This window comes from Eutrigla gurnardus (genome assembly GCF_963514095.1).
Source record: "Eutrigla gurnardus genome assembly, chromosome: 9".
In the NCBI taxonomy this organism is placed as follows: domain Eukaryota; kingdom Metazoa; phylum Chordata; class Actinopteri; order Perciformes; family Triglidae; genus Eutrigla; species Eutrigla gurnardus.
Genome location: NC_139923.1, coordinates 16,934,780 through 16,962,122, shown reverse-complemented (window position 1 = coordinate 16,962,122; position 27,343 = coordinate 16,934,780). Strand labels below are relative to the sequence as shown.

Here is a 27,343-nt window from a genome sequence, read left to right as displayed (position 1 = left end):
CATGGCCGCCTCCAGACGTTCCTCTCTGCTGGCCTTTCTCCTTTTCTTCCTTTAGTGATGCATCGAAGGACACGATGTTATGTAACAGGAAAAGGAGCAGAACCAGTCACGGCTCTGCTGTTATGTGGTTCAAGAACTGTAGACGAGACTGACCAGTAGAGGGCAGTAGAGGACATGCCCCGTTCTGAGATGTGAAGCCAGTGCTGAAGTCCTTAAAACTTTCATTTTCTCTGTTGGCCACCAGGGCGCGACTCCTCTCTGATTGTATAGAAGTCTATGAGAAAATGACCCTACTTCTCTCTTGATTTATTATCTCAGTAAACATTGTAAACATGAGTTTATGGTCTCAATCTCTTTCAAGTCTTCTTTAATCCAGCATGATGTTCATTTAGTCAATTATGGTCCATTTAGAGTCAAACAGACCAGAAAGCAACCATTTTAATTTAAAGCAGGAAACAGTGCATTGTGGGTACTTTCCTATGAAGGCTAGTGGGGATGGGATGATATGCGATTTTATGGTGGATTGCGATGAAAAACACTCACAATAAATCAAATTTCCATTATTGGAATAACCATAAATATTGTCACAAGTGACTTGAAAAATACACACATAGAAACATATAATCCAGTAGGTTTTAGTACCAAGTTTTAAGCATATTTTGCTTATCAGGATAATATCTCTATTATTTTAGTTGTATGTTAACAGGCTAGCAGACTTTCAAACTGTGGTTTATGTGAAACGTCTGGTTTGTTTTTCTGTCTCCAGAACCGGCACATGGAGCTGAGTAAGTACCGGACTCTGCCGGGGAAATTCAAAGGTCCACAGAAGGAGCCCGATGTGGAGCTGAATGGAGACGGAGACCCAGATGCACAGTATCTGTCTCCTGTCCATGGCACCGAGCAGGACTACAGTCTCAGTGAGTCCCCTTCCAGGATCCTGCTCGTTGGTCTCATGCAGGAAGGATTCGTTGTTAAGGGCCACAAATACGAGTTATTAGAAGGAAATATGTTACATATTTTTTGCCGTTTTCATGGATGCTTCGACTGTTTGTAGACTTCAGTCATATTATTATATTATATGATGAAATCTATTGACATCTATTGAACAACAAGAAGAAAACAACAACATCAGTAGCTACTATGAAAGTTTAGACTACAAGACTCTGAGCTGCTACAACAACAAGAGATCTGGTCTCAGACCAGAGACCTGATCTCACGTCTTTGTATTACGTTTGGTTGAACACTGTTGAATCAACTAAATTAATGTACACTAACTTTGCTCCTCCTCATCCTCTGTGCCTCCCTCTCTCCTCCTCCTCCTCTTTTTCTTCCTCCCCCCTTCTCCTTCTATTCTTCCTCCTCTTCATCCTCCTCCTCTGTGCCTCCCTCTCTCCTCCTCTTCTTCTTCCTCCCCCCTTTCTCCTCCTATTCTTCCTCCTCTTCATCCTCCTCCTCTGTGCCTCCCTCTCTTCCTTCTCCTCCTCCCTCTCCTCTTCCCCCTCCTCCTCCATCTCGTCTTCCTCCTCCCTCTCTCCTCCTCCATCTCCTCTTCTCCCTCCTCCTCCATCTCTTCTTCCTCCTCCTCCTCCATCTCTTCTTCCTCCTCCCTTCTCCTCCTCTTCCTCCTCCTCTGTGCTTTGTCTTGTGGCTTCAGTTCGCTGCAGGAGTGCCAGTGCTCCAGCTTTAGGTATGGTATGCTAGTCTGTATGCTAGTCTGTATGCTAGTCTGTATGCTAGTTCAGACATCAGCGCTCCAGGAGAAGGTTGTTTCGATGAAGTCATACAAACTGTGATCTGTTAGCTGAACACGGTGAGGGACTGTTTTTACTGGAGATCACGCTGCTGTGAAGACGGATCAAATTTAATATCAGACAAATATGAAGAAGTTAAACACATCATCAGACGGTTTAATGCAGGGAATGCATCTGGAAATGAATCACTGACTGTCTGAATGTGTGAATTAATAGAATTATTATCACTGCCCATCTGGAGCACCAGAGTTCTGACTATAGTTACCTATGTGTGTATTATATTAAATTAATGTTGTGCTTCATATTCTTACACAATAGAAGAGACTTTATTCATTCCCTTCTGGAAATGTTTACATGGAGGACCAGTTTGCCTTGTTCCTACAGCTGAACCCCCAATAGTGTGTAAGACTGTCTATAAGAAGCAGACGCAGCCATTCTCATAGTAGCTAACTGCATTGGTAGCGTGGCAGTGACCTGTCAATAAGCAGGTAGCCCCGCCCCCTAAAGCATCCCCTTTGCTTTCTGGTCTGTTTGACTCTAAATGGACCGTAATTGACTAAATGAACATCATGCTGGATTGAAGAAGGTACTTGAAACTAGAGATTGAGACCATAAACTCATGTTTTCAATGTTTACTAAAGTTTACTAAAACTCTGGGCTTCAAAACCGTAGTCTACAGACAAATGTCACCATGATAACGTCCACTTCTTTAAGACAGTCTACGGTTAAACCTGGAGTTCATATAAACCAGAATTGTTGTCTCATTCTTGTATTGTAATTTGCATGTTGCTGCTTAACACACATAACATGTTGAGAGCATTGGACTTATCCTGGCTTCTGCTTTATTTCTGCTGGCTTTCTTCTCACTTCACTAACCTGCTGTGCCTCAGGATCTCCTGGCAGACATGAGCTCTGTGATGCCGGTGGGTACTGTTACTCTGGGATGCCGGTGGGTACTGTTACTCTGGGATGCCGGTGGGTACTGTTACTCTGGGATGCCGGTGGGTACTGTTACTCTAGGATGCCGGTGGGTACTGTTACTCTGTGATGCCGGTGGGTACTGTTACTCTGGGATGCCGGTGGGTACTGTTACTCTAGGATGCCGGTGGGTACTGTTACTCTGGGATGCCAGTGGGTACTGTTACTCTGTGATGCCGGTGGGTACTGTTACTCTGGGATGCCAGTGGGTACTGTTACTCTGGGATGCCGGTGGGTACTGTTACTCTGGGATGCCGGTGGGTGCTGTTACTCTGGGATGCCGGTGGGTACTGTTACTCTGGGATGCCGGTGGGTGCTGTTACTCTGGGATGCTAGTGGGTACTGTTACTCTGGGATGCCGGTGGGTGCTGTTACTCTGGGATGCCGTAGGGTACTGTTACTGTGGGATGCCGTTGGGTACTGTTACTCTGGGATGCTAGTGGCGGGTATCATACATTTTAGCATTGAGTCAGAGAGCAGTTTCTTTTAGATTGGAATAGTGGAAACTGACCAAAATACACTGAGTACGACACTTTGAAGCTGGACAGTCCAAAAACATGTTACTGCTACTGATACTCCATGGCATAAATTAAAGCTTGATTGATTGATTGATTGATTGATTGATTGATTGATTGATTGATTGATTGATTGATTGATTGATTGATTGATTGATACAAAATATTGTTCTGGCCAACATGTTTGCAAACAGTTTCCCACATCCATGTCCACATCCATATCCATGTATGTCCATGTCCATGTATGTCCACGTCCACAATCCATATCTGTCCACTTCAATGTCCACATCCATGTCCATGTCCGCATCCATATCCATGTATGTCCACATTCACATCCATGTATGTCCACATCCATGTCCATGTCCGCATCCATGTCCATATCCATGTATGTCCACATTCACATCCATGTCCATGTATGTCCAGATCCATGTCCAAGTATGTCCACATCCATGTCCGTCCACATCCACGTCTATGTATGTCCATGTCCACATCCCACATTCAACCACAGAGACCATATAGATATAGATCCATGTAGATATGATTCTGATCCACGTGAGCTTATTTGGGAATTATCAAAGGAATTTGCTCACCAGCAGACTCAAGTGAGGTTTTATAAATCAGAACATTCATAATTTTCTCATATTTACGTACACAAACAGTCAGTATGGATCATACGCTCTGTTGTATAAGTGAGACCCCTGGTGCTGAATGTTATTATATAATATATATATATATAAATATATATTGGATCTTAACTTACTTTACTGAGTGCCTCTTCTTCTGTTTTTGTTTGTCAGGACATCCAGAGAGGCTTGGGGACTCCGTCCTTTCAGACCAGTCCCCCCTGTCCTCTGGAGTGGACTCTGGTCAGCAGTCCCCTGTCTCGCCTGACAACAGGAAGAGCCACAGAGGCATTAAGAAACTTTGGGGGAAGTAAGTTGCAACATCCATATTATGTATGTATGTATGTATGTTTATACTGCATGTGCACATATATCATTGAAATGTGGGAGCAAGAACCTCCGTTAGCTCACGAAAACCGTCAAATGATTCTCAGATTTGAAGAAACCTACCAGTATTTATTGACAGTAGTGTCCCTGCATGGTACGGAGAAATGTTCCTTTTTAGTGTTGAAGAAATGTCCGTAAGGGACAAGTCCCTGGTAGTGGTCTGTTCTGAAGGTGTGCACTTCCACATCATCTCCTCCTGTTGGTCATCACTCACTCAGCAGTTTTGTCGTTGTCCCCAGGATCCGTCGCAGCCAGTCAGGTAGTCCGGCCCAGTTCCTGGACCCTGAGTTGGGAGAGTTCAGGAGGGGAGGCTTCAGAGCTACAGCTGGACCTAGACTGGCAGGTCCAGGGACCACACGGTATATCATTATACTCACGTATATTTAACTATGTCAACCTCTACTGCTCAGTTTGGCATAATGGTGCATTCAAGTGACATTACGTACAACTTACGCTGGTATACTTACTACTATGGTTTAAAAATGAGCCCAACTATAAAAGCTGTTTCTGTGTTGGTGGTCCGTGTCAGAGACCTGAACCTGCCTCTGAGTAGGTGGAGCCCGGAGCAGGTCTGTGATTGGCTGGAAGAGATTGGACTGGGCCAGTACGCCACGCTCGCTTCCCATTGGGTCACCAGCGGTGAGACTCTGCTGTCGGCTGGCCTGCAGGACCTGGAGAAGGTACAAACCACCCAGCTGGTTCCACTTCTACCTGTCGGGTCATTGTGGCCGTCTTCCTGTCTGTCTGTCTGTCTGTCTGTCTGGCATTTAGTAAAACCTGTCTCACTCTTCAACCTGCCCGTTAATTTCACTCTCAATGCTGCCGCATTGTTCAACTCTCTGCTTGTCTCACCACTCTGAACCAATTACCTACCTGACTGTCTCACCACTCTGAACCACTCACCATTCTGCCTGTCTTACCACTCTAATTATTATTATCTATGCATTGACTTTTTGATGCAGTCAAGCCGTCTGGTGTGAGCAGGCTGCCAACAGGCTGCAAACGTGTGAATGGAGATGATTGGATGATTTGGGTTTTGGTGGTATAAAGCTTTAATGAGCTGTGTTTGTTTCCAGGAGCTCGCCATGAAGAACCCTCTCCACAGGAAGAAGCTCCAGTTGGCCGTCAGGGCGTTGAGCAGCCAGCAGCCGGAGCAGTCTTCAAAGCTGGACTACATCTGGGTCACTCGTAGGAACATCTCGTATCTCACACCGACTTCACTTCCTTCTGACGGTTCCTCCATTAAACTGCTGTTTGATGTTCCAAAGGTTGGCTGGATGACATCGGACTTCCTCAGTACAAAGACCAGTTCAGTGAAGGACGCGTGGACGGGCAGATGCTGCAGTACCTCACGGTGGTGAGTCCTCATGATCCTCAGGTAAACCAGATATGTAAACCAGGCAGGTAAACCAGGCCGCTCACATTCTCTCTTCTCTCCGTCCCAGAATGACTTGCTGTTCCTGAAAGTGACGAGCCAGCTGCATCACCTCAGCATCAAGTGTGCCATTCATGTTCTCCACGTCAACAAGTTCCACTCCAGCTGCCTCCGCCGGCGACCCGGTGCTCAGGTGAGTCTCTGCGTTCTTAAAGTTACAGCTGGCGTGGCATGGCATCTGCAGACTTGCAGAAAATCCTCCTCCTGACCTACTAATGCCTCCACGCCCTTGCCCCCCAGTACTAATCCAACCCCCTCCACCAACATATCCCATCCCGGAACCTGCGGTCATCTGACTTAGGTCTGCTCTCCATCCCCCGCACCAAACTGCGAACCTTTGGAGACAGAGCCTTGAGCGTAGCAGCCCCCACCCTCTGGAACTCCCTCCCCACAGACATCGGCAACGCCCCCACCCTGGTCACATTCAAATCAGCACTCATTATTAGTATTATGTGTGATTTAAAGTAGAATGAACCATCTACAGCAGTGTGTTAACTGTGTGTGTTTCAGAACCAGTTCACCCCCAGTGAGGTGGTCCAGTGGTCCAACCACCGAGTCATGGAGTGGCTGAGATCTGTGGATCTGGCAGAGTACGCCCCCAACCTGAGGGGCAGCGGCGTGCACGGAGGCCTGGTGGTGAGTTCACGTAATCACAAGTGGGACAACTAAACCCGAATGCTGCAGAATGTCTGTTGAAGGGGCCTCTTCTGTCCCAGATGCTTGAGCCCCGGTTCACCTCGGACACGCTGGCCACGCTGCTGAACATCCCTCCTCAGAAGACGCTGCTGAGACGCCACCTCACCTCCAACTTCAGCAGCCTGGTGGGGACGCTGGCTCAGCAGGAGAAGAGGGAGTACATGGAGGCGGCGGGCTGCAGCCCCCTCAGCATCACGGCCAAAGTCAAGGTAGCATCATACAGGCCGTCATCACATCCACTGTCGAATGATGGTCACTTCCTTCATTGATCTGCTGACTCGTGTTCCTTTTCTGTGTTTTCACTGCAGCCGAAGAAGTTGGGCTTCACTAACTTGACTCACCTGAGGAGGCGGCGTCCAGATGAGTCCACAGACTACGTCTGTCCCAAGGAGTCGTCCTCGCCTCCGTCGGGAGAGGCCGCGGTGAATGGGGTGCAGGTGCGACCCTACACCGGCTTCAGAGGCTTGAGCCCGATCCTGGACAGAGAGCCAGACCGCTCCAGGGACCAGGTGGGGCCTGACAACAGCAGAGCTGAGCCGTCTCCATGACAACAGCTGTGACAACAACATGGAGATACTGTGTTGACGTGTGTTCCGTCAACAAATCAGCTGCTTCTTTTGCTTGCAGCCCATAACACAGCGTCCTCCCTGCTCCTGAAACCCCGGTGCCTTATGAGTGAAGAGTCAACCTTCCTGACTGTAATAGTCAGTTCCCAGTCCGATGACCTGCATCTGACCTGCACCATCGTCTGTGGAGCGCTCTGCTGTTCAGTATTAAGCCCTGACTCTAACACGTGTTCATTATATATATACTTTATATATATATAATTATTATATAAATATTTTATATATATATATATATATATATTAGGGCTGTCAAAATTAACGCTTTCATTTTGAGTTAATGCACTCATTTTTTTAACACATTAACGCAAAATAATGGTATTATTAAGTATCAGTACTCTGTATCAGCAAGTATTGAAATTTAAATATTTGTACTCTGATAAGTTAGTCTGATAAAAAAAGTGGTATGAGTGCATCTCTATTTGTGGAGGCTTCACATTCTGGTGCATATCTCCTGCCATTTATCTTTCCATTCCCACAACAATATACAGAGAAAATGGGGATTTTTCAAATATATTTAGGAATGGCGATAAATAGTGATTAATCCACAGCTATTTCACGATTAATCTGATTAAAAATGTTCGAATAACAGCCCCTAATATATATATATATATATATATATATATATATATATATATATATATATATATATATATAATATTATATTACTACTTTGATTCTCCAGGTTAATACAGCACATGCTCCAGATGAATGAGAGCAATAATGGCATAATATCATGGAGGGTTTTTATTTAATATTTATGTCATTGCCGAGCTAATTAGAAACAGCATGTTGAGTTTGAACCCCGGGTCGTTTTCTACGGTTATATTCATATATTCTGTAATAGTATTTTTATAGGAAAGAAGATCCTGCTCCACTAAAGGACACTTACTGTGGTCATGTAAATGTAAAATGATTTATCAGATAACTTAATAAACAAAATCATACACGTGAAAAGCTGATTCCTTCTTTCTACACAAAATTCATAGGACTAGAACAGAGTAAAACAGTTCTCAGAGGTCATGTGACTGGTGTTGTTAGTGTCATGGTGACAACACACAACAGTGGGGCTGGAAAGTGATGTAACAGCTCACCAGGAAGAGAGAAGATGCAGGCTAGGTAGCTAGTTAGCTAGGTAGCTGGTTAGCTACTCTCTACCTGTCTGTCTCTACCTTCCATTCTTTCTCTACCTGTCTTTCTGTCTCTACCTGTCTTTCTGTCTCTGCTTCCAACGGTTACCACTCCACTGATAGTCACTGCTGGGAATGTGTGTGTTGTGAGAGAGTGTGTGTGTGTGCGAGAGAGAGAGAGTGTGTGTGTGTCTATGTGAGCATGTTTGTTGTGAGAGTGTGTGTGTGTGTGTGTGTGAAAGAGAGAGTGTGAGAGAGTGTGTCTATGTGAGCATGTTTGTTGTGAAAGTGTGTGTGTGTGTGTGTGTGTGTGAAAGAGAGTGTGTGTGTGTGTGTGTGTGTATGTGATTGTCTTTGTGAGTGTGTGCGACTGAGTGTGTGTGTGTGTGTGTGTGTGTGTGTGTGTGTGAGAGAGAGAAATTGTGTGTGAGTGTTTATGAAAGAGTGTGTGTGTGTGTGTGTGTGTGTGTGTGTATACAGATGGCAAACATAGAGGGGACCACGTTACCAACAGGAATTCTGAAAGCTTCAGTAACTCTCAGCAGCATCATGATGCTTGAGGGAGGAAGGAGAAGCCATTAAAACCATTGTAACCAGTATCACGCGGCTTGTGGAGTGAAACCTGCTGCCGCTCCTTCATGACGGTTTGATTCCAGTCCTGGTTCCTGGTGTGTTTGCTGATCTAAGTAATGAAACCTGAAGGCTTTGGATCGTAAACATGTAAAACCACCTAATTACAAGCTGAGCCTCCAAGTTTTCAAATATGACCTTTCATTTATTACCATTATATTCAGTTTAAAAAAACATTTGAAACTGTTTTTATATCTATTATTATTTTTCTTTTCTTTTTAAAGAGCAAACGAGATATTGTAGATATTGTTTTATATATTGAGATAATGTAGCTACAGAGTCAGGTCAGTTTTGGAGATCAGCATCCAGCTACTAATTAGTGTAAAACAGCAGAATGCAGTTCATTGGTCAGGTATGATGATGTCATACTTTAATCGGGCTGATGTGAGCCAGAACACACAGTGGTCACTTCTCACATAGTTCTTCAGGAGTTGGTGTTATAAATATATTTGTATGTGTTTATGTTAATAAAAGAAATGTAGAATAATACTATTTCGTAAACTCTCCAAAGAAATATTTAATCTGGAGCCTTTGTTCCCAGTTGTAATGTTCAGCTGTTTTTACGTGTTTCTATCTGAAATAATGACTAAATTATACAGTTTGCTCGTTAGCGGTCTGCGTGAAGCAATCAGCTGGACTCAGGTCCAGTGGAGGATCCACTAAAGGATGAGGATCAACGAGGCCCACGGGCCCCTGAATGAGACTCTAACATGACAGTAAGAGCTCCTGATCTGACCTGCAGCTCCTCGTTTGCACTTCCTGTAGAAAAGAGACAGTTGCGTGGTTTGTTTACCCATCTGCCCCCAGGCGTCCCCCCGGTAACTGGAAGGATGAGTCTGCTGTTGACTTACCTAAAATGTGACAACTTACAAACACCACACCCGAACTAACAGCGTGAAACCTGGGAAAGAAAGTCTCATACAGTACCAAACACAGTGTCTCAGCAGAACAGGAGACAGGGAGTCTACGTGGACCTGCAGGAACTTCCAGACCCATCCTGGTGAGTCTCTTTGTTCGAACTGTTCTGATTGTGCATTGGTGCACAGAAAACCGGTACTTCTGAATGCAAATTATAATGGTGCATCAACTGTGGACTGAAGATAGGCCGGTGGGGATGGTGGTGGTGACGGTGGACGGCGGGGACAACGTTGGTGATGGTGAAACGTAGGGACGGTGGACTGTAGGGACTACCGTGGTGATGTTGATAGTGGACGGTGATGGAGCTGACGGCGGGGACAACGTTGGTGGTGGTGAACAGTGGACGATGGATGGTGGGTTAGACATTACACATTATTTAATTGTAGGTCAGTATCGCTGGATGCTACCTAGTCACATGGACGAGTTTAATTTGCTGCATTGACATTATTTTGTTGGACCAGAGGACACAATCATCTTAACTGGCTTCCAGAAATCTGTTTTTTTTTTATTTCTACCTTTGGGGTTTTTATTTCAGATGACATTCTAATGGTACTATTCTATCTCACCAGTGTATCAGGGAGACCAGACTCTAATCAGTCTACCATGGGACAGACCACCAGCAAACCCACCTCCAACCCCTTCCAGAACTCCAAATTATTTGCCTCTTTTAAGCGTGGCCCCTCCAGCCGCCCCCCCAACGATCACGTCTTGTCCCCTCAACCAAGCATCTTCTCCACACTGAGGCCCCCCGTTAACAAACCCAACAGTTTCATCCCTCTTTTCAACGACTGCATTTCCGCTGCCTCATCTAGAACTCAAGAATACCTCCTGTTCAAAGACCCCGAGGACAAGTTCCATCCGAGCCCAGAGGTGCTCACTCAGGTAGGTCTGTTCAGACTTCACTGAACCTTTTAGAAGCTCACAAATGTTCTTTGAAGTGAACTTTAAGACATTTTGTCCTCCAACAGGTCTTCCTGATGACCTACATCTCTCAGAGCATCAGCCTCAACATGACAGACACCTTCAACTGCACCGCTATGACCCCCGAGCAGCGCATCCTCCTGGGGCCCGACTGGGTCTGGGCCGTGCTGGAGAAGCCCACCAAGAACCCTCGAATCCAGATCGCCGTGCAGGTCCTACACCTCTCCGACAGGGAGGACGCAGAGGATAACGAGGTTGCCCCAGAGGCCTACAGCGAGTCATTTGTCATCGCCCAGGAGTCCAGCAACAAGAACACGTTTGAGAGGTTGGTGGACTTCTGCACCTCCATCGGCAAGGACTGCTATGCTCTCTTTCTGTTCATGGGCAAGAAGAATGACAAGGGCAACATCTACGGCGTCCTCAGCAACAACTTTGAGGCCGCCATCGGAAAGTGCGACAAGATCGACAGAGCTTTCATCGAGAACTTCTTCAAAGGTTCGAGGTATCTGTACACGCCATCAGGAATGATGCAGGCCATCGTCACCAAGAGGGAGGGGGATGCTCTGACCCTCATGATCAAGTTCAGCTGAACCATGGGACTCTGATGGTTCAGACAGACCAGCAAGACGTCGACTTGTTTTCAATCTAGACCAGCAACATGTCGACTTGTTTTCAGTCTAGACCAGCAACATGTAGACTTGTTTTCAGTCTAGACCAGCAACATGTTGACAGTGCTTCTTACTAGTAGTTCAGCTCCTTGTAGTTTTCTGCTTCTTACTGTTTTCTAACGACTTAATCCAACACCAGACCGTTTCCCTATGTCTTTAAGAAGCTGTTCCAGGATTTAGTCTCGTCTCTTTATTTGCCTTTTTACTGAGTAAAGAAGGGAACATGGCGAGTGGACTTGTTGGAGGTCTGACCTCCCGTGTTTGACCAGGGATCTCCACTAAACTCATATTGACTCATTTACATCAACGCTTCACACTTACATGTTTGACTTTGTGATTTACAGCTAAACTTCCAACCTTCTGTCTACACAGAAAAATGTAGTTTTTAACCAAAATGTTGATTATTGTTTGAGTGCAAACCGCAATTTTATCTGTTTTATCAGTTGGAGTTCATCATCGTGAAGAAGGAACAACACAGTCTCACAGGACATCGTGAAATAGTCCGAAATCTACCGATTCCTGTTTATGGACACGAAGTTCACTCAGCTAATCGCAAAGTTGGCTTCATAATTCAAGGTCAACTTTACAGCTAAGTGTTAAAGTCATCTAAGTAGCTAACTGCATTGGTAGTGTTGTAGCGAGCTGTAAATCAGCAGGCAGCCCCGCCCCTAAAGCATCCCCTGCTTTCTGGTATATTTGATTCTAAATGGACCATAATTGACTAAATGAACATCATACTGGATGGAAGAAGACTTGAAACTTGAGACCATAAACTCATGTTTACAATGTTTACTGAGATAATAAATCAAGAGAGAAGTAGGAGCATTTTCTCTGTAGACTGCTGTACAATCAGAGAGGAGTCGCCCCCTGGTGGTGGTAGAGAGGATGAGGACAAAGTGGAAAATTTGTCTCTAAACAGGAAATATTTGTTATAATTTCTCAACCTGCAGTGAGACTGTGTTGGATACGATGGAGAAAACCTCCAAAAAAAAGTTCTGGGTCCAGCAGCTCAGGATTTCATGATTTATAATCAGCTACCTGACAACACTGAACCCTGACATTGAAGATTTACTGTTAGTTTGAAGACTTTTGACCAGAAGAGAGTTTTCTTATTTCTCTGAATGAAGGACAACGTTCTGACGGCAGCAGAAACAAACACAGATTATCTCCAATGATGCAGATTATTCATAAAATCTTTTGTTTTCTTTAATGTTGTTTGAATGCTGTTGCCATAGTAACAGTGGGGTCACAAAGGTACAGTTATGAATATTTGCTTTCTATCACTTCAAACATTATTCACAAGTAAAATAAATGTGTTTTAAGTTTTAGATGATTGTATGAATCTCAAAATATTGTAAATCTCTTATAGTCACATATTATCATTTAAATATTAAAACAAATGAAACTTGTTTTCCAATTGTGTGTAACATTATTGGGGTTGGGGGGTCTTTGGGGGAACAGGGTTAGGGGTCTTTAGGGGTTAGGGGTTTTAGGGGTACAGGGTGGGGGGTCTTCAAGGGGCCAGGTCACGCCTCACAGACTTCATCTGAAAAGCAGCTCAGTCAGGAATCAGAAATTTAAAAAAAAATAACAAATTGTGAAAGTACAAAAGATTTCATAAAATTATTATAATATTCCCTCCAAATGCCTGATTAGAAGACGTCAGTCTGTGATTAATCTTCTTATTGTTAATGTATCTCTTAAAAAACATGACAAGGACGACATCTACTGGACCGGTTGTGTATTTGTGTGTGTGTGTGTGTGTGTGGTTAGCCTCTGATTGGCTGGAGAGAGGATCCCACAAAATAATGTTTATGTGAAAAAAATAACATTTTATTTAAGATGTATTTTAAAAAAAATGGATTATTAACCAGAAGCTACAAAAACAACAACAGTATTTAAAACCTCCAGAAACTTCCCAGCAGCCTCGAGGACAGCTGTTAAAGGGCCAGCATGCAGGATCGAGTGTAAACCGTGGTGATGGCGTCAGACCGCGTCCCCGTTCAGACACTGTCCTCGCCCAGACACCATCCTCGCCACAACAGCACTGCTGTAGGAGTCATGCGGCAGCTGGCGGCGTCATGTCGAGAACTACGGTGGCCTGCAGGTAACATCTCCTCGGTCCAGACTAGAGACTACAGTGGTTTTGGTTCATCTGTTCTGGGGGGAGCCAAAAATACTTCAGAGTTTTTACTGATCACCGTCAATATGGAGTAATTTTAGCATCCTTTTCATCTGGTTATTGATATTAAGTCACAGCTTAATAGTTTATTCTGGGTTCCTCCAGCTGTGGTAAACCAGCTAACGTGGGTCTTGCTATATCCAGTGGATCCACCTCTAAATGATGTCATGAAATCAGACAGGAAGGCATCTGGTTTCCCAGCAGCAGTCATGGTTATTTCAACCATGATGGATGAAACCTGGTTGCGGTCTACATAGACTTCCATGCAATCAAAATCAAAATCAAGAAAGAATGCTTAAGTCACTTCACGGGTCCTGCACACTGGCCCTTTAAATCCTCCCTAAAAGGTCCTGGACTTTCAAAATAAGACAATAATAGTTGTAAAACTGTGCGATTAACGTCTCCTTGTGAGGATCCGGAACATTCCTGGTTTCCTGAGGAACTTTTGATAGAAACCATGAAGATAGTTAAGCCTGACTCTATCATAGCTCATTCTTCGGCCTGGTTCCTTCGTAAGTCTCACGCTCACATGTGCAGGCGGCAGTGTGGTCGTCGGGCTGAGGCACCGCCTCCATGTCTGCATGGCGTGTTGGCCGACCCGTCTGCCGCTCCGCGTACGTGAGCATCACTTTGTAGTAGTAACAGTATAGCCTGCTGGGCTGCAGCAGCTCCCGGACCGCCACCTGGCCGGCTCTGGCTATCTCCTGGGCTGTGGCGTCGTTCTCTTGGGCCCAGTGGATTTTCTCCAACAGGTCCGACAGGTTCCTCTTCACAGGGACGTAGTGGGTTCCAGCTTTAAGGCGGCTGTAGAAATACTCGTAATATGGCGAGTCCTGCTTCAGGACCAGACTGTCCCCAAGCATCAGGTAGGGGAAGCGGTATGCCGCCACGGTCCCGTCCACGTTCACCTGGTACTTGAACTGAAAGGAGAGGAAGATACTTAAATTGTTATGTTTATCTATGTGTGAACGGGAACTTCAAGGATTCAATGCTGATTGCCTTGAAAACACTAACTTCCATCATGGGGACAAAGGTGTACAGTTAAGAGGACTCTACAGTCTGCCTCGCTACCATGGTAGAGGAGGGAGACCAGATGTCAGACGTGGATATCATCATGGTGACGACACCTGGCAGGTTTGTCGACCGCAGTTAAATATTTGTTTCTGAACAAAAACCAACGTGTTTCCAGAAGGTTTCCCTGCATTTTAAGATGTTTAAGCAGATTTTGATGACATCATCATATCAGAGAATATTTGAAAACAGTGAATCATGTTTCATGTGGTCCCAGACAAACTTAGAACCTTCATCCTGGTTTCTCTGCTCATAATGAGCTGAATGATGATGAAACAAAGATGACATGAGTGGCTACTAGTAGTATTTAGGGGCAGGAAGTGTTATTCAGGGACATGAAGTGTTTTTCAGGGACAGGAAAATTTATTTAGGGGCAGGAAATGTTCTTCTTGAAAGTGGGTCATATATGTAGTCGAAATGCAAAATAAATTTTGAATTTGGTGCCTTCTTGACTGAGAAATGGCAGACAGTGTCTTTTTGGCACATGTGGATGGAAGACAACAACTCCCACAATGCTCAGCTCCACAGGCCACTCCCACTGATCTGTCCCCCCTCCCCAGTCCCCCACCGGTTTGCACTCACTGCTCCGAGACCTAATGCCTCTATAAGTCATCACGTCGTAATAGGACACACGCATGGCTTTACCTTGTTTACCAGCGTGGACCAACCGGTGGCGGCGGCCAGCGCGGGCCAAGGGCCGACCGACGGCGGCCAGTGGATTTTGGACAGAGCGCAGAGCTGCATTTTTATTATAAAAATAACTGGTCCAGTTCTGTTTACACCCCGAATCTGAAGAGAGGGCCCACCAGTCTGTAATAGGTCTGTAGCGTGTTTCAAAAAGACTTCGAGTTGCAGGTTTGGTTCCTTACCTTGAAGAAGTCAAAGAACCCGACCAGCGGCGCTTTGCCGACTTGTTTCTCGCGGTCTCTGAAGAAGAACCATCCAGTGATGCCGGCGTCCAGCAGGTCAGGGTTTTCCTTAGACAGCGAGACCAGATGGAGACGCTCCTCTCGACTGTCGCGGCCGCGGAAGAATGCCCGACCCGTCTTGTTGTTCCACGGAGGCCCTGGAGGAAGTGGTCCAGGGTTAACCCAGATATCAAGTCCAAAGTGTTTAATAACAAACTGATCTTTGGTAAAGTCCCGCCCCTTGATTTGATTATTGGTCAATAACGTGTTCGTGATGATCGTCTTATCGATATAATGTTTAACATATGAGACCTCACAGAGTGCGTGTCTGTGTGTGTCTGTGTGTGTGTGTGTGTGTGTGTGTGTGTGTGTGTGTGTTACCTGTGTGTCCCTGGACAGACAGCAGGTCATTGGTGACCCCCCTCATGGTCTCCAGGGTGGAGTGTGTGACCTCGTAGGTGGGGAGGACGATGTCCCGAGTGTCCTCAGAGCCACACCAGGAGAAGACGGGGACAGGATCCGTCCTCCTGGTCTCTAGAGGCCAGTCCCCAACGTTGATGTAGAACTCCACATCAGGAACCCTGACCTTCACATGAAAAGTCCAGGAGAGAGAGGTCAGCACCCCTATGTGGACCCCTGCAGTACTTGACCTTGACCCTTTAACCCCTCAAGAACCTAGAACCCAGAATTTAGAAGCCAGAACCCAGAACCTAGAACCTACCAGACAGAAGATAGAAACTAGAAGCTAGAACTTACAAGATAGAAGCGAGATCCAAGAAGCTAGAATCTACAAGATAGAAGCCAGAACCTAGAACCTACAAGATAGAAGCTAGATACTATAAGCTAGAACCTACAAGATAGAAGCTAGAACCTAGAAGCTAGAACTTACAAGATAGAAGCGAGATCCAAGAAGCTAGAATCTGCAAGATAGAACCTAGAACCTACTAGATATAAGCTAGAATCTAAAAGCTAGAACCTAAAAGCTAGAACCTACAAGATAGAACCTAGAACCTACTAGATATAAGCTAGAAGCTAGAACCTACAAGCTAGAACCTGCAAGATAGAAGATAGAAGCTAGAACATACAAGAAAGAAGCTAGAAGGTAGAACATACAAGATAGAAGCTAGAACCTAGAACCTACAGGATAGAAGCTAGAACCTATACGCTAGAACATTGAAAATAGATGCTAGAAGCTAGCACATAGAAAATAGAAGCTAGAACATAGAAGCAAGACACTAGAAGATAGAAAATAGAACCTAGAAGCTAGTCGCTAGAAGCTCACCTTCCTGGTGAGAGACAGCAGCATCTCATCAGAGAACATCTTGAAGTCGGTGTACTTCCCTAGCGTGCTACGGTACAGCTGGTTGTTAATAATGGCGTAGTGGATGAGGCCTCCTCTGTTGACGAATCTGAGAGGCACTTCCTGTCTTAGATGCTGCAGGTCAACGATTGGAAAGGCTTGAAAGTCGGCCGAGATCTGAGGTTCGTCATTGGGACACTGCATGGTGGTCTGCCAGGCCGAGGGGTCCGCCTTTGGACAGTCACAGTACTCATGGTAGACTGGACCTGAGCAGGAAACAGGACACGGTGACGGAGATGGAATATATAAACACACACACACACACACACACACACACACACACACACACACACACACACGGAGGCACACAGACCTGGGACAGTGTAGGGGGACTGGGCCACAGCAGCACCCTGGTAGAGGACCTCCACCTTCAGGCCCCTCAGCACGGAGCCGTAGAGCCGGTACCTGACCAGGAAGGACCCGTCACCCCGGTCCAAAGGAGGGGGGAGGTGGATCCGGATATGCTCCGTCTTGTCCACTGGACTGATCTTCACTTTGAATGTGTCTTTGCCTGAACAACACAAGGAAGAGATTAAAGGTAATTTAGAGATCCGTCTTTTGTTTGGTGACGCTGATGACATGATGTCATCATCTCTACTTTAACTTTCAAGTAGATGGATGATGTCATCATATTACTGGTTGGTTTCAGCTGTAAACAGGCAACACATTTTCATTTCCAGAAAGAAAAAACACAAATTAAAATACAAAGAAATTGATTTTTTGTAAAGTTTTCAGCATATATGTTAAATAGGTGATAAAATATATTATTATAGAGAGTTTATATAGACCCTCTGTAGGCCTGAGGCCAGCAAGTTCAACATACCCATACCATCTGGCTTCACAAACCCTAACAAAGGTAATAAAGATAAGCGGTCACACAACGCTGGTTATCAACTCGGTAAGTAAAAGCAGGGTTTCCCAATCTAGCTATGAGCGCGTGCACATAAAAGAGGCGGGGTTTGCAGCATTTGCCCAATCGCAAACATGGATCAGTCTACAGGCAGCAGAGCGGCATATTTCACGTACGAGGATCAAACCATAATCTTACAGAAATACAAAGAAGTTAAACATAAAATACAGGGAAAAGCAACAATTTCATCTGCCAAATGCAGGAAGAACAGCTGGCAAAAACTGGCCGACTGTGTGAATGCGTAGTCTTATAATATCACTGCTCCATCATAAGGGCACGAGTAGATCTGACTATAATTACATTTGTGAATTCCATTGAGTTAATACGTTTTGGGTTATAGCTTAGTGGTAGAGTTGACACCCATGTACGGAGGCTACAGTCCTCACTGCAGTCCGGGGGTTTGAATCCGCCTGGTGGCCGTTTTCACGCTATCCTCTCTCAAAAAGAATGAATTAATGCGTTACTTAGATGTATTCTTATGGTGTGGTGTATGGCAATATCAGCCTCATTCTTTCAGCTGCAATCCCAGCACTGTAAAACAGATGTGAGCAAATAAAAAATAAATATAAAAACATAATTCAAAGTGGTATGTAGGCTTACTGTGATAACTTAGCCAGCACCTCTGCCAGAGCGCGTGCCACCTGATGAATTGCATTGCAGACCATGTTTTTGCTCAGGTTCTCTGCATCACCCCCAGCATACATAAATGTACCCATGGCAAAGTAACGCAGTGCAATGCATACAGTCTGCAGCAAAGTAAGCGCTCGACTCTGATGTGTTGCCCCGGCAACATATGGCTTGAGGAGCTGACACAAATAATGATCCACACACTGAGCTCCATGGGATCTTTACAAATGCTGATGCAATTTTCCAAGAGAGCTGATTGTTCAGTAGACGGTGCTTTTATACACGTTGATCTCTTATCTGGAACATAACCTACTCTGGAGCAGGTTAGCTCTGCAGCATCAGTTACCATGGCAATGTAACCCAGTAAGAAGTGAACCACCATCGTAGGTCTGAAAAACCAGAGTTAACCCTGAAGTTACCTCGCTAACCCAAATCCTGCTTTGTAGTGCAGGCCACTGATCCCTCTGTAGGCCTGATCTAATGGTCCTTTGTGTGATGAATAAATACATCAGTGTACTTCAGGTATATTTACGTGTACCGGTAATTACTAAAGTGTATTCATCTCAACGTTGTTTAGTTTAGTTTTGTTTAAATATTGTTTTTTAACTCACATTATAAAAAATAATTATTAATTAGTATAAGCCAGAAGTATAATTGAGCAAAGTTTTAATAAAACAGTAATATATTAATGATATATTGAATATTTATAAGCTAGACACTCAATATATTTGTATATACTCGGAAGACAAATAAAGCAAACTTAAACTGAATCAACATGTATAATAGTACACTCTGCCAGTATACTTGAGGTTGTTCCATGTTAGCTCATAAAACTTCACTAAATACACCTTTCTACTATTTTAACTAAACTAAACATTTAGAACAGAATGAGACTCATGCCTTACATAGTAAACTTAAGTTAACTGATGATGATATAACTAATATATTATACATTAAGTAGACGTTTGTTTCTCCTCCGCTGATCTCAGGGCTGTTTTTAAACCCCGGTCTGTCTACAGAACACTATAGCTGACCCACAGAGACCTCTTCCACTGATCTCAGGTCTGTTTTAAGACTGTCGTTGTGATTGTTGTGTCTCCGACCGCAACCCATTGACTGCCATCTCCATCTTTGATGGTTTAAGAAAATAACGGGTCCGTTTGCTCTAAAAATGATGCGCGAGGAACCGAGCTAGTTTAGTAGCTTAGCCGCCTAGCCATCGGAGCCGCCGCTGCTGCGTTCAAGTGATGCTCGTTTTACCGGGACGCGTGTCTGCGTTCCCCCCCGTTTACCTAGAGACAGAGTCCGGTTCTCGTATTTCCGTTTACCTGGAGACAAAGTTCGGTTCTCTCCGTCCGACCCGACCGCCTGAATGAAGAAGTACCGGACCGGTACGACCGCGTCGGGGTTCAGCCCCGGACCCCAGACCAGACATCTCTCCGAGGCGACTCCTTCACAGCCACAAACCGGGAAAGTGACGCTGATGAACGCGACTAACACGGTGACGGAACAAACCGGAGCACCGTGAAACGAGTCCGCGCTGCGACCGAACAACATGGTCCCGTTGTTAGAGATCTCGAGAGTCACCGGAAAGTTACTAAAAACTCTACGCCGACATGTTGTTGCACAGACACGCCCCCTCCCCGCCGATGCCTTCAGGAGTGTCGGAAATATCATAAATAAATGGAAGATGGTGTTTTATCATTATTCATGTTAATTATTAATCTGTTAATCCTGGACCACTTTTGAGGATTTCTCCATGTGTTATTAAGTACTAACTCTAAGCGTGTTCTACATTAAATAACCTAACTAACAATATGTTATATGAACATAAAGCTTCCACATGTGTCTCTGTTGTTGGACTATAATTATGTATACTTCATACTGGGATTCTGATATTTCACATTAAAAGTGTGGAGAATTCAAATAAATAAACGGAGTATATTTAACTTAAAATGATCAGTTAACTTGGACTTTAGTATTTAATAACAACTCATTATGTACTTAGTGTTTTTTCGGTTTAATTTAAATAGTAGAATGTGTATTTATTGTACCTTTATGTGCTAAAATGGAACAACTTCAAGTATACTTAGTACATTTAAGTAGTAGTATTTAACTTTCATTGGGGTTCCTTTATCTTCACCTTGAACATATCAGAATCCGACTGGAGAATAAAGGGTTCAACTTTTACATCTTTATTTCACATGAATTCACATTTTTTCATTTTAAAGAGATCACATTAAATCTTGTTCATTCCAGTGATGTTATTGGTGATCTGATACCAGTATGCGGTCCGGTGGCATGGTGCAGCCTCAGACTGGTCCATCGTGAGACCGTATACTGGGGATCTGATACCAGTATGCAATCCCATGTCATGGTGCAGCCTCGGATTGGTCCACCATGAGACCATTAACAGAATAACACTAGTATGCAAAGATATTTTCTGTTCTGTGTCCAAGCTTCTCCAGATTTGGGAGGCAGGCCTTCTGGATCATCAGTGGAGGACCACAGAGGACCAACAGGACCTCAGAGGACGGAGCAGGGAGGTGGTCCCCGATCATGTCTCCCGTCACAAACCCTGAACTGTAGCTCCAATCTGGAGGACAAGAGGGATTTGAATTTGCAGCTCAACATTTTAATACATTCAGAATAAAAACACATCATTCTAAAAGCCATAATTATCGAGAAGCTTCACAGCTTCAAATAGGAAACATTTGAATCCTTGTGATCCCCAGATGCCCAATGGTGGAGGAACTTATTATGTAAAAATGTAAATGTATTAAATGTAAATGACCTAAATGTATTATTGTTATTGTTAGTATTCACCAAAAACTGCTGCTGATATAATCACAGCTGTTCCTCCCTGAAACTATGAAGCTAACATAGCATATTAGTAGCTAACATAGCTAGCATTGGTAGCGTCATTCTTTCAGCTGCAATCCCAGCAGTGTAAAACGGACTTGGGAGAATATGAAAAATAAATATAAAAACATAATTCAAAGTGGTAAGTAGGCTTAAAGTCATAACTTAGCCAGCACCTCTGCCAGAGCGCGAATTGCATTGCAGACCGTGTTTTTGCTCAGGTTCTCATGCATCACCCACAGCATACATTAAAGTACCCGTGGCAAAGTAACACAGTGCAATGCATACAGTCTGTGGCACACTGTAAGCGCTCGACTCCGACTTGTCGCTCTGGCAACAAATGGCTCGAGGAGCTAACAGATAAGTCATCCGATGAGAATCTGTATCTCATATAAAAAATTGTCAGGGTTTTGCCGGTCTCTGAACACTCGAGCTCTCCTAAGAGACCCTCTCACCATCCACGCATCGAGCTCCACGGGATCTTCCAAGAGAGCTGATAAGTCAGTAGGTGGTGCTTTTATACACATTGATCTCTTATCTGGAACATAACCCATTGGTGTAGTGGAGGGTATACACAGGTATATGGGGTATACCCACCTATTTTTCTGGCAGGTTACAGTGGACCCACCTATCAGCCAGAAAGCCATTGGAATAGGAGAGTATACCCACTTCCTCCTTTGTAACCTACCCATCTACCTAGCAGTACACCCACCTCATCAACTGCCACTACACCACTCAGCTCCGGAGCAGGTTAGCTCTGCAGCATAAGTTACCATGGCGATGTACCCTGGCAAGAAGTGAAGCACCTTCGTAGGACTGAAAACCCAGAGTTAACCCTGAAGTTACATCGTTAACCCCAAATCCTGCTTCGTAGTACAGGCCTCTGGAGACCGCTGTTATGGTCCCCTGCCAAAACTAAAACTAAACGTTGACATTTTGCCACGTAATTCGTTAGTCAGTTAACATCCACCAGCTTGTTTCCAAAACCTAACTGTGGGGTTTTTGCCTAAACCGGACTCCCTGTGAAGACGGAAGTTTATTTTGAAAAGACTCTGATGCGTATGTTGTCACGCTGCCACTGACACGTGATGATGACTTTCTATCAAATAATTCAAAGCGTTGGAGGTCAGACCTGGTCGTAGTTGAAGACCTGCTGTCTTACCCTGTGGGGGTCTGTCCAGTGTGAACCAGATCTTCACCCTACCAGGGTGGCTCCTCTTCACCTCCTCCAGTTCTTCCCTCAGGAGGATGTCCTTCTCCGTCTGACAGGAAGAAGGAAGACATGCATGTCTCATTCATGAACAGTAATAAAGTTGACAACAGCAGCACACAGATCCCACCTGGTTGGCGAATATGAGGGAACACGTGGTGATGTCAGTGGGGTCGGCAGTGATGCTGCGGATCAACTGCAGCATCGGAGTGATGCCTGATGAGAGAAGACATTGAAAGTAAAGAGTGAGACAGAAAGTTAGAAACCATCAGAGATGTATGTTCAACAAACAAACAGTTTCTTTCAGAGAGACCTGATCCTGCTGAGCCTCATTCAGAATTTACAAAAACAATGAACCTGTTCCTCCAGCGATCATCCCGATATGCTTGAAGTTACGAACTTTGGGCTCCGACTTCTTGTCTGGTCGGATGGAGAAGTCACCTGACCAGGAGAGTTTTGGTGTTAGTATGTGACATTGACGATCTGAGACATCGTGTTTTATACTTCCACACACCGTGGCCATGATACCGGAGCAGTCCACTGGGACCTACCGTGGCCATGATACCGGAGCAGTCCACTGGGGCCTACCGTGGCCATGATACCGGAGCAGTCCACTGGGGCCTACCGTGGCCATGATACCGGAGCAGTCCACTGGGACCTACCGTGGCCATGATACCGGAACAGTCCACTGGGACCTACCGTGGCCATGATACCGGAGCAGTCCATTGGGACCTACCGTGGCCATGATACTTTAGCAGTCCACTGGGACCTACCGTGTCCATGATACCGGAGCAGTCCATTGGGACCTACCGTGGCCATGATACTTTAGCAGTCCACTGGGACCTACCGTGTCCATGATACTGGAGCAGTCCACTGGGACCTACCGTGTCCATGATACTGGAGCAGTCCACTGGGACCTACCGTGTCCATGATACTGAAAAAGTCCACTGGGACCTACCATGGCCATGATACTGGAGCAGTCCACTGGGGCCTCGGAAGTCGATGGTGTTTCCAACAGCCATGTTGTCCAGGTACTGAGACATCTTCCCCCCCTCTGGGAAGGAGGGGTGGCAGTTCTTGTAGTACACCTGGGTCACAAATAGGACTCATCTTTGCAGTAAAAATCGCCTGATAGCACCAGCTGGTCTCCAGCTGCTAAATGCTCCACAATATTAGCTTTTTTTTAAACTATTGATGAGCTATTTAATTCTTCAGTTGTAAACAGCTGCAGAACATCTGGTCCACATGTGTGTAAAGCATCAGTGAAGTTATTCATGACTCATAAACCTCATAAAACGGGTTCACAGTCTCACAGCAGCAATTAAATAGTCATGAGAAGATTATAATCTACTGATTCGTGTTCAAATGGTTCCACAAGACTTTCAAACTCAAGTATTGTTGGTGTCTGCACAACGTTTTTATAATGTCATTAGTAGTCTTAATTAATTACTTACTACGTCAGTAGCTCTGGATGTTGCATCGTCACATGGATGCTTTGATTTGTGTGTTCACCACAAAAAGTATCCTGATTGACTTTCCAGTGATATTATTTTAGTGCTGAGAGACATGAATAAAATGTAAAGATAGGTATGATCTCTGACTATTTGACGAGCTGCCGGGAGACTGTGATTTAACAGAGCTGGTACTCAACAGGCCAAATAACCCTGAAACCTGCAGGTGACCTGTGGGCCAACATGTGTTGTCTTAATGTCCATCACCTTGACCACAAGGTCCACGTGTCCCTGGTCCTCGTCACTAGAGACCGGAGTGTAGGCTCGGACCACTAGACTGCCATTCACCTTGGCTGACAGGTACACATGTTGACCTGGTGAAAGAGGACAGAGGGGGGACATGAGGACTCTAGTCAAGATCTTATATCCACATTTCTACCTCCAAACTACTTTATTACACTTTGTCATACATGTAGAATACACCAGAATATGATTTTTCTGTAAAGAGTGACTTTATTTCTCTAGATATCTCCAAGGATCCTTTGATGTGGTCAGTCAAACATAGAAGAGATCTCATCTTTCATTCTCATTTACTGTTCAAAGTCAGATATGACTTCTCCCCAACATCTGAAAGCAGGAAATCCTAGTCCTAGTCCTCGTCTCCCTAGTCGACCCAAAGAGAGGAAAAAAGGCTGTTTGCATACCTACTGGCAGTCCAAGGACATGAGCTGCAGAGGGAAGGCCAAACCGAAACTTCTTTGTGTCATGGCTGATTTCCTGTTCAAGGTTACAAATACAAAAACAAAGAATTATCATCACAGCTTGGAAGATTAATCTGGTCTTCATACACTACATCTGATACACATTTACTGTAAGTGGAGGTGATCTAAAGCTTCAGATAGAAATTAAAATATGAAATCTTAATGACCGACTTGGCGTGTGAACTTAAAAACATTAAAAATATATATGTTCTCACTATATGCATAGAAAGTAGTTTGAGTAGTTTTAGATTCAGTATCTTGCCCAAGGACACCTTGGCATGTAGACTGGAGGAGCCGGGATTTGAACCACCGATCTTCCGATTTTGGACAACGCGCTCTACCTCACAGCCGCCCGCAATAACAAAGAAAACTGATGCTGGATGATTCATGAGTTACTGGCGGTGAGTTCTACCTGTTTGTCCAGAAGCTGAAGGGGATATTTGACTGTGGGATCCTGCAGAGTGACAGGAAGCTTCTTCTCTCGTCCCAGGAGGAAGTACAGCACAGTCACTACCACCACAGACACAGCTACCAGCACCGGGACCATCTGCAAGACAAAGACCTCATTGGACCCTGTGAAGATGAACACCGGTTCTAGTTCTGCTCCCCATAGTTCTGTTCCCCCATCGCTGTTAAAGTTCTTAATGCTTATCTTAAAGAGTATAGTATACCCTACAACCCCAATGCAAAACTGTGCTCCCAGGATGCAGAGTTAGTCTTGGTTCCTAGTCTCCAGAAGTTGAATGGGAGCCCCTGATTTTATGACGTTCCTCTTTGATAATGTTTATATTTAGGGCTGGCTCAGTCTTGCCTTGGATCAGCGCTTAGTTAAGCTACACTGAGTTCCATCTCCTCCTCTCCCTCTCCCTCTGTATCATTCATGTCCCATTAATGATTGTTGCAGTTTTTTCTGACTGCTAAATGACAGCGGGCACAACTGAGGTCACATGTGACAAACTCTAACTACAGTCTGCACAGCAGTTGTGGACCAAACTTTTAACGTTTTTCATTGCTTGTACACAGTTTTCAAGGAGAGTGGCAGGGAGACAGGCTGGTGGAGGGAGAAGAGTGGCAGGGAGAAAGGTTGGTGGAGGGAGAAGAGTGGCAGGGAGACAGGCTGGTGGAGGGAGAAGAGTGGCAGGGAGACAGGCTGGTGGAGGGAGAAGAGTGGCAGGGAGACAGGCTGGTGGAGGGAGAAGAATGGCAGGGAGACAGGCTGGTGGAGGGAGAAGAGTGGCAGGGAGACAGGCTGGTGGAGGGAGAAGAGTGGCAGGGAGACAGGCTGGTGGAGGGAGAAGAGTGGCAGGGAGACAGGCTGGTGGAGGGAGTAGAGTGGCAGGGAGACAGGCTGGTGGAGGGAGAAGAGTGGCAGGGAGACAGGCTGGTGGAGGGAGTAGAGTGGCAGGGAGACAGGCTGGTGGAGGGAGTAGAGTGGCAGGGAGACAGGTTGGTGGAGGGAGAAGAGTGGCAGGGAGACAGGCTGGTGGAGGGAGAAGAGTGGCAGGGAGACAGGCTGGTGGAGGGAGAAGAGTGGCAGGGAGACAGGCTGGTGGAGGGAGAAGAGTGGCAGTATTTGTGCTTTCTCTCCTCACAGGTTTACATGGTTACACCTGGACATGCTGTGGGCCGGCTTGACACCCACTCATACTATTATTTCTATTAGTCATATTTATATTATAGGGGGCTGCAGGGTGGTTTAGTGGTTAAGGCTGTCGCCTCATAGCTAGGGTGTGGAGTTTGCATGTTCTCCCCTTGTTAGTGGAGGTTCTCTCCGGGTGCTCCGGCTTCCTCCCACAGTCCAAAGCATGCAGGATGGGAAAGTTAACGCATGTGGGCTTGAATGGTTGTTTGTTAGTCCCATGGTAGACCGGCGACCTGTCCAGGGCCTTCGCCCAAATGTCATACCACCAGGATAAGCGGGGATATTTATACAATTATGCTGTGTCGCATGAATCTGCATTATCAATTATTAATTAGAGTTACACAAGACGACAGTTATAAATATAAACATTGAACAGAGCAGAAACGTCACAGGAAGAAGATAAATAAATGGAATAATTTAAAAAGTGAAAGTTTATTCTCACCCAGCTCTGATCCATAGTTCCAACATGTAACATGCAGAGAAACCAGAGTCCACAGTCAGGGGCCCTCCACTGCCTGTCTGTCTGAAGGGGGCGTGGCCTCCTGCTGGGGGAAAGGTGAGACAAGGTCCAATAGGAAGGCAGAACTCCCCATGACACTAGAGCGGATGGTGAGGAGCAGACATGTGGGATCACACCACTGGAAGGGGAGGAGAGAAAGACAGATTACATAACTAACAACTAGTCATATCTAAGAACATAAAACATGAAGCAGATAATGAACAAAACATGATAGAAAAGTCTGGAACTTAACAGAAAGTTAAACAGTTTCAACATTACTGAACAATGTTTGAGTGAAAGTTTTATAGACAATCATCATATGTTGTATGATACCCCTCCCCCAAAAAACGTACTCATTGCTTGTTTGTATGTAGGCCTACTGGCAATGACTTTAGTATTTTGCACTTTGTATTTTAGCACTTATCTCGGTTGTATACCAGCTATGGGTTAACTGCTTGAAACGTGTTCTTGTAATAGAGATATACTGTTACACTTTCTTTTCTTCCAACAAATGTACTTAATGTAAGTCGCTTTGGATAAAAGCATCTGCTAAATGCCCTAAATGTATATACTGTATATAAACAG

At 45.0% G+C, this 27,343-nt stretch overlaps 4 protein-coding genes across 5 annotated transcripts in view; 2 read left to right on the top strand and 2 right to left on the bottom strand.

The window, feature by feature from the left end:
• Positions 1-7,953, top strand: part of ppfibp2b (PPFIA binding protein 2b) — a 40,851-nt gene extending 32,898 nt beyond the window's left edge. The window contains 13 exon segments of the mRNA XM_084018136.1: positions 767-917; positions 1,655-1,687; positions 2,642-2,674; positions 4,042-4,177; positions 4,494-4,613; positions 4,784-4,934; positions 5,331-5,442; positions 5,523-5,611; positions 5,700-5,822; positions 6,200-6,325; positions 6,406-6,594; positions 6,694-6,894; positions 7,013-7,953. Of these exon segments, the coding sequence (XP_083874262.1) occupies positions 767-917; positions 1,655-1,687; positions 2,642-2,674; positions 4,042-4,177; positions 4,494-4,613; positions 4,784-4,934; positions 5,331-5,442; positions 5,523-5,611; positions 5,700-5,822; positions 6,200-6,325; positions 6,406-6,594; positions 6,694-6,894; positions 7,013-7,042 (1,494 nt within the window). The 3' untranslated portion in view covers positions 7,043-7,953.
• A 2,302-nt stretch (positions 7,954-10,255) lies between these two features.
• rep15 (RAB15 effector protein) lies at positions 10,256-12,083 on the top strand. The gene is made up of 2 exons (XM_084018141.1): positions 10,256-10,568; positions 10,655-12,083. Exons 1-2 carry the CDS (start codon positions 10,290-10,292, stop codon positions 11,195-11,197), a joined length of 822 nt encoding a protein of 273 aa, XP_083874267.1. The 5' UTR covers positions 10,256-10,289; the 3' UTR covers positions 11,198-12,083.
• A 325-nt stretch (positions 12,084-12,408) lies between these two features.
• On the bottom strand, positions 12,409-19,963 carry poglut3 (protein O-glucosyltransferase 3). Of its 2 annotated transcripts, none has more exons than XM_084018137.1 (6): positions 19,626-19,963; positions 17,110-17,307; positions 16,719-17,002; positions 15,818-16,022; positions 15,398-15,594; positions 12,409-14,377 (listed from the first exon to the last, which is right to left on the bottom strand). In XM_084018137.1, exons 1-6 carry the CDS (start codon positions 19,888-19,890, stop codon positions 13,940-13,942), a joined length of 1,587 nt encoding a protein of 528 aa, XP_083874263.1. In that variant the 5' UTR covers positions 19,891-19,963; the 3' UTR covers positions 12,409-13,939. The 2 variants fall into 2 exon arrangements, with proteins under 2 accessions (XP_083874263.1, XP_083874264.1); XM_084018138.1 differs by having other exon boundaries at positions 12,410-14,377; positions 19,662-19,963.
• A 556-nt stretch (positions 19,964-20,519) lies between these two features.
• cyb5r2 (cytochrome b5 reductase 2) lies at positions 20,520-26,852 on the bottom strand. Its single transcript, XM_084017257.1, has 9 exons — positions 26,702-26,852; positions 25,030-25,164; positions 24,561-24,633; positions 24,124-24,230; positions 23,364-23,493; positions 22,763-22,846; positions 22,536-22,621; positions 22,358-22,457; positions 20,520-20,929 (listed from the first exon to the last, which is right to left on the bottom strand). The coding sequence occupies exons 1-9, from the start codon at positions 26,732-26,734 to the stop codon at positions 20,757-20,759; spliced, it is 921 nt and encodes a 306-aa protein (XP_083873383.1). The 5' UTR covers positions 26,735-26,852; the 3' UTR covers positions 20,520-20,756.
• Between the last annotated feature and the right edge of the window lie 491 nt (positions 26,853-27,343).

Bases quoted from the DNA above. Each gene is read 5' to 3' on its own strand.
- rep15 (XM_084018141.1), top strand. From the start codon at position 10,290: ATGGGACAGACCACCAGCAAACCCACCTCCAACCCCTTCCAGAACTCC. The intron at 10,569-10,654 runs GTAGGTCTGTTC...GTCCTCCAACAG, and splicing joins GCCCAGAGGTGCTCACTCAG to GTCTTCCTGATGACCTACAT.
- poglut3 (XM_084018137.1), bottom strand. From the start codon at position 19,890: ATGTTGTTCGGTCGCAGCGCGGACTCGTTTCACGGTGCTCCGGTTTGT. The intron at 16,023-16,718 runs GTGAGCTTCTAG...TTTCATGTGAAG, and splicing joins TGCTGTCTCTCACCAGGAAG to GTCAGGGTTCCTGATGTGGA. The intron at 14,378-15,397 runs GTAAGGAACCAA...CTCTCCTTTCAG, and splicing joins GGTTCTTTGACTTCTTCAAG to TTCAAGTACCAGGTGAACGT.
- cyb5r2 (XM_084017257.1), bottom strand. From the start codon at position 26,734: ATGTTACATGTTGGAACTATGGATCAGAGCTGG. The intron at 23,494-24,123 runs GTGATGGACATT...TTTGTGACCCAG, and splicing joins ACGTGGACCTTGTGGTCAAG to GTGTACTACAAGAACTGCCA. The intron at 22,847-23,363 runs GTAGGTCCCAGT...TCTCCTGGTCAG, and splicing joins GCTCCAGTATCATGGCCATG to GTGACTTCTCCATCCGACCA.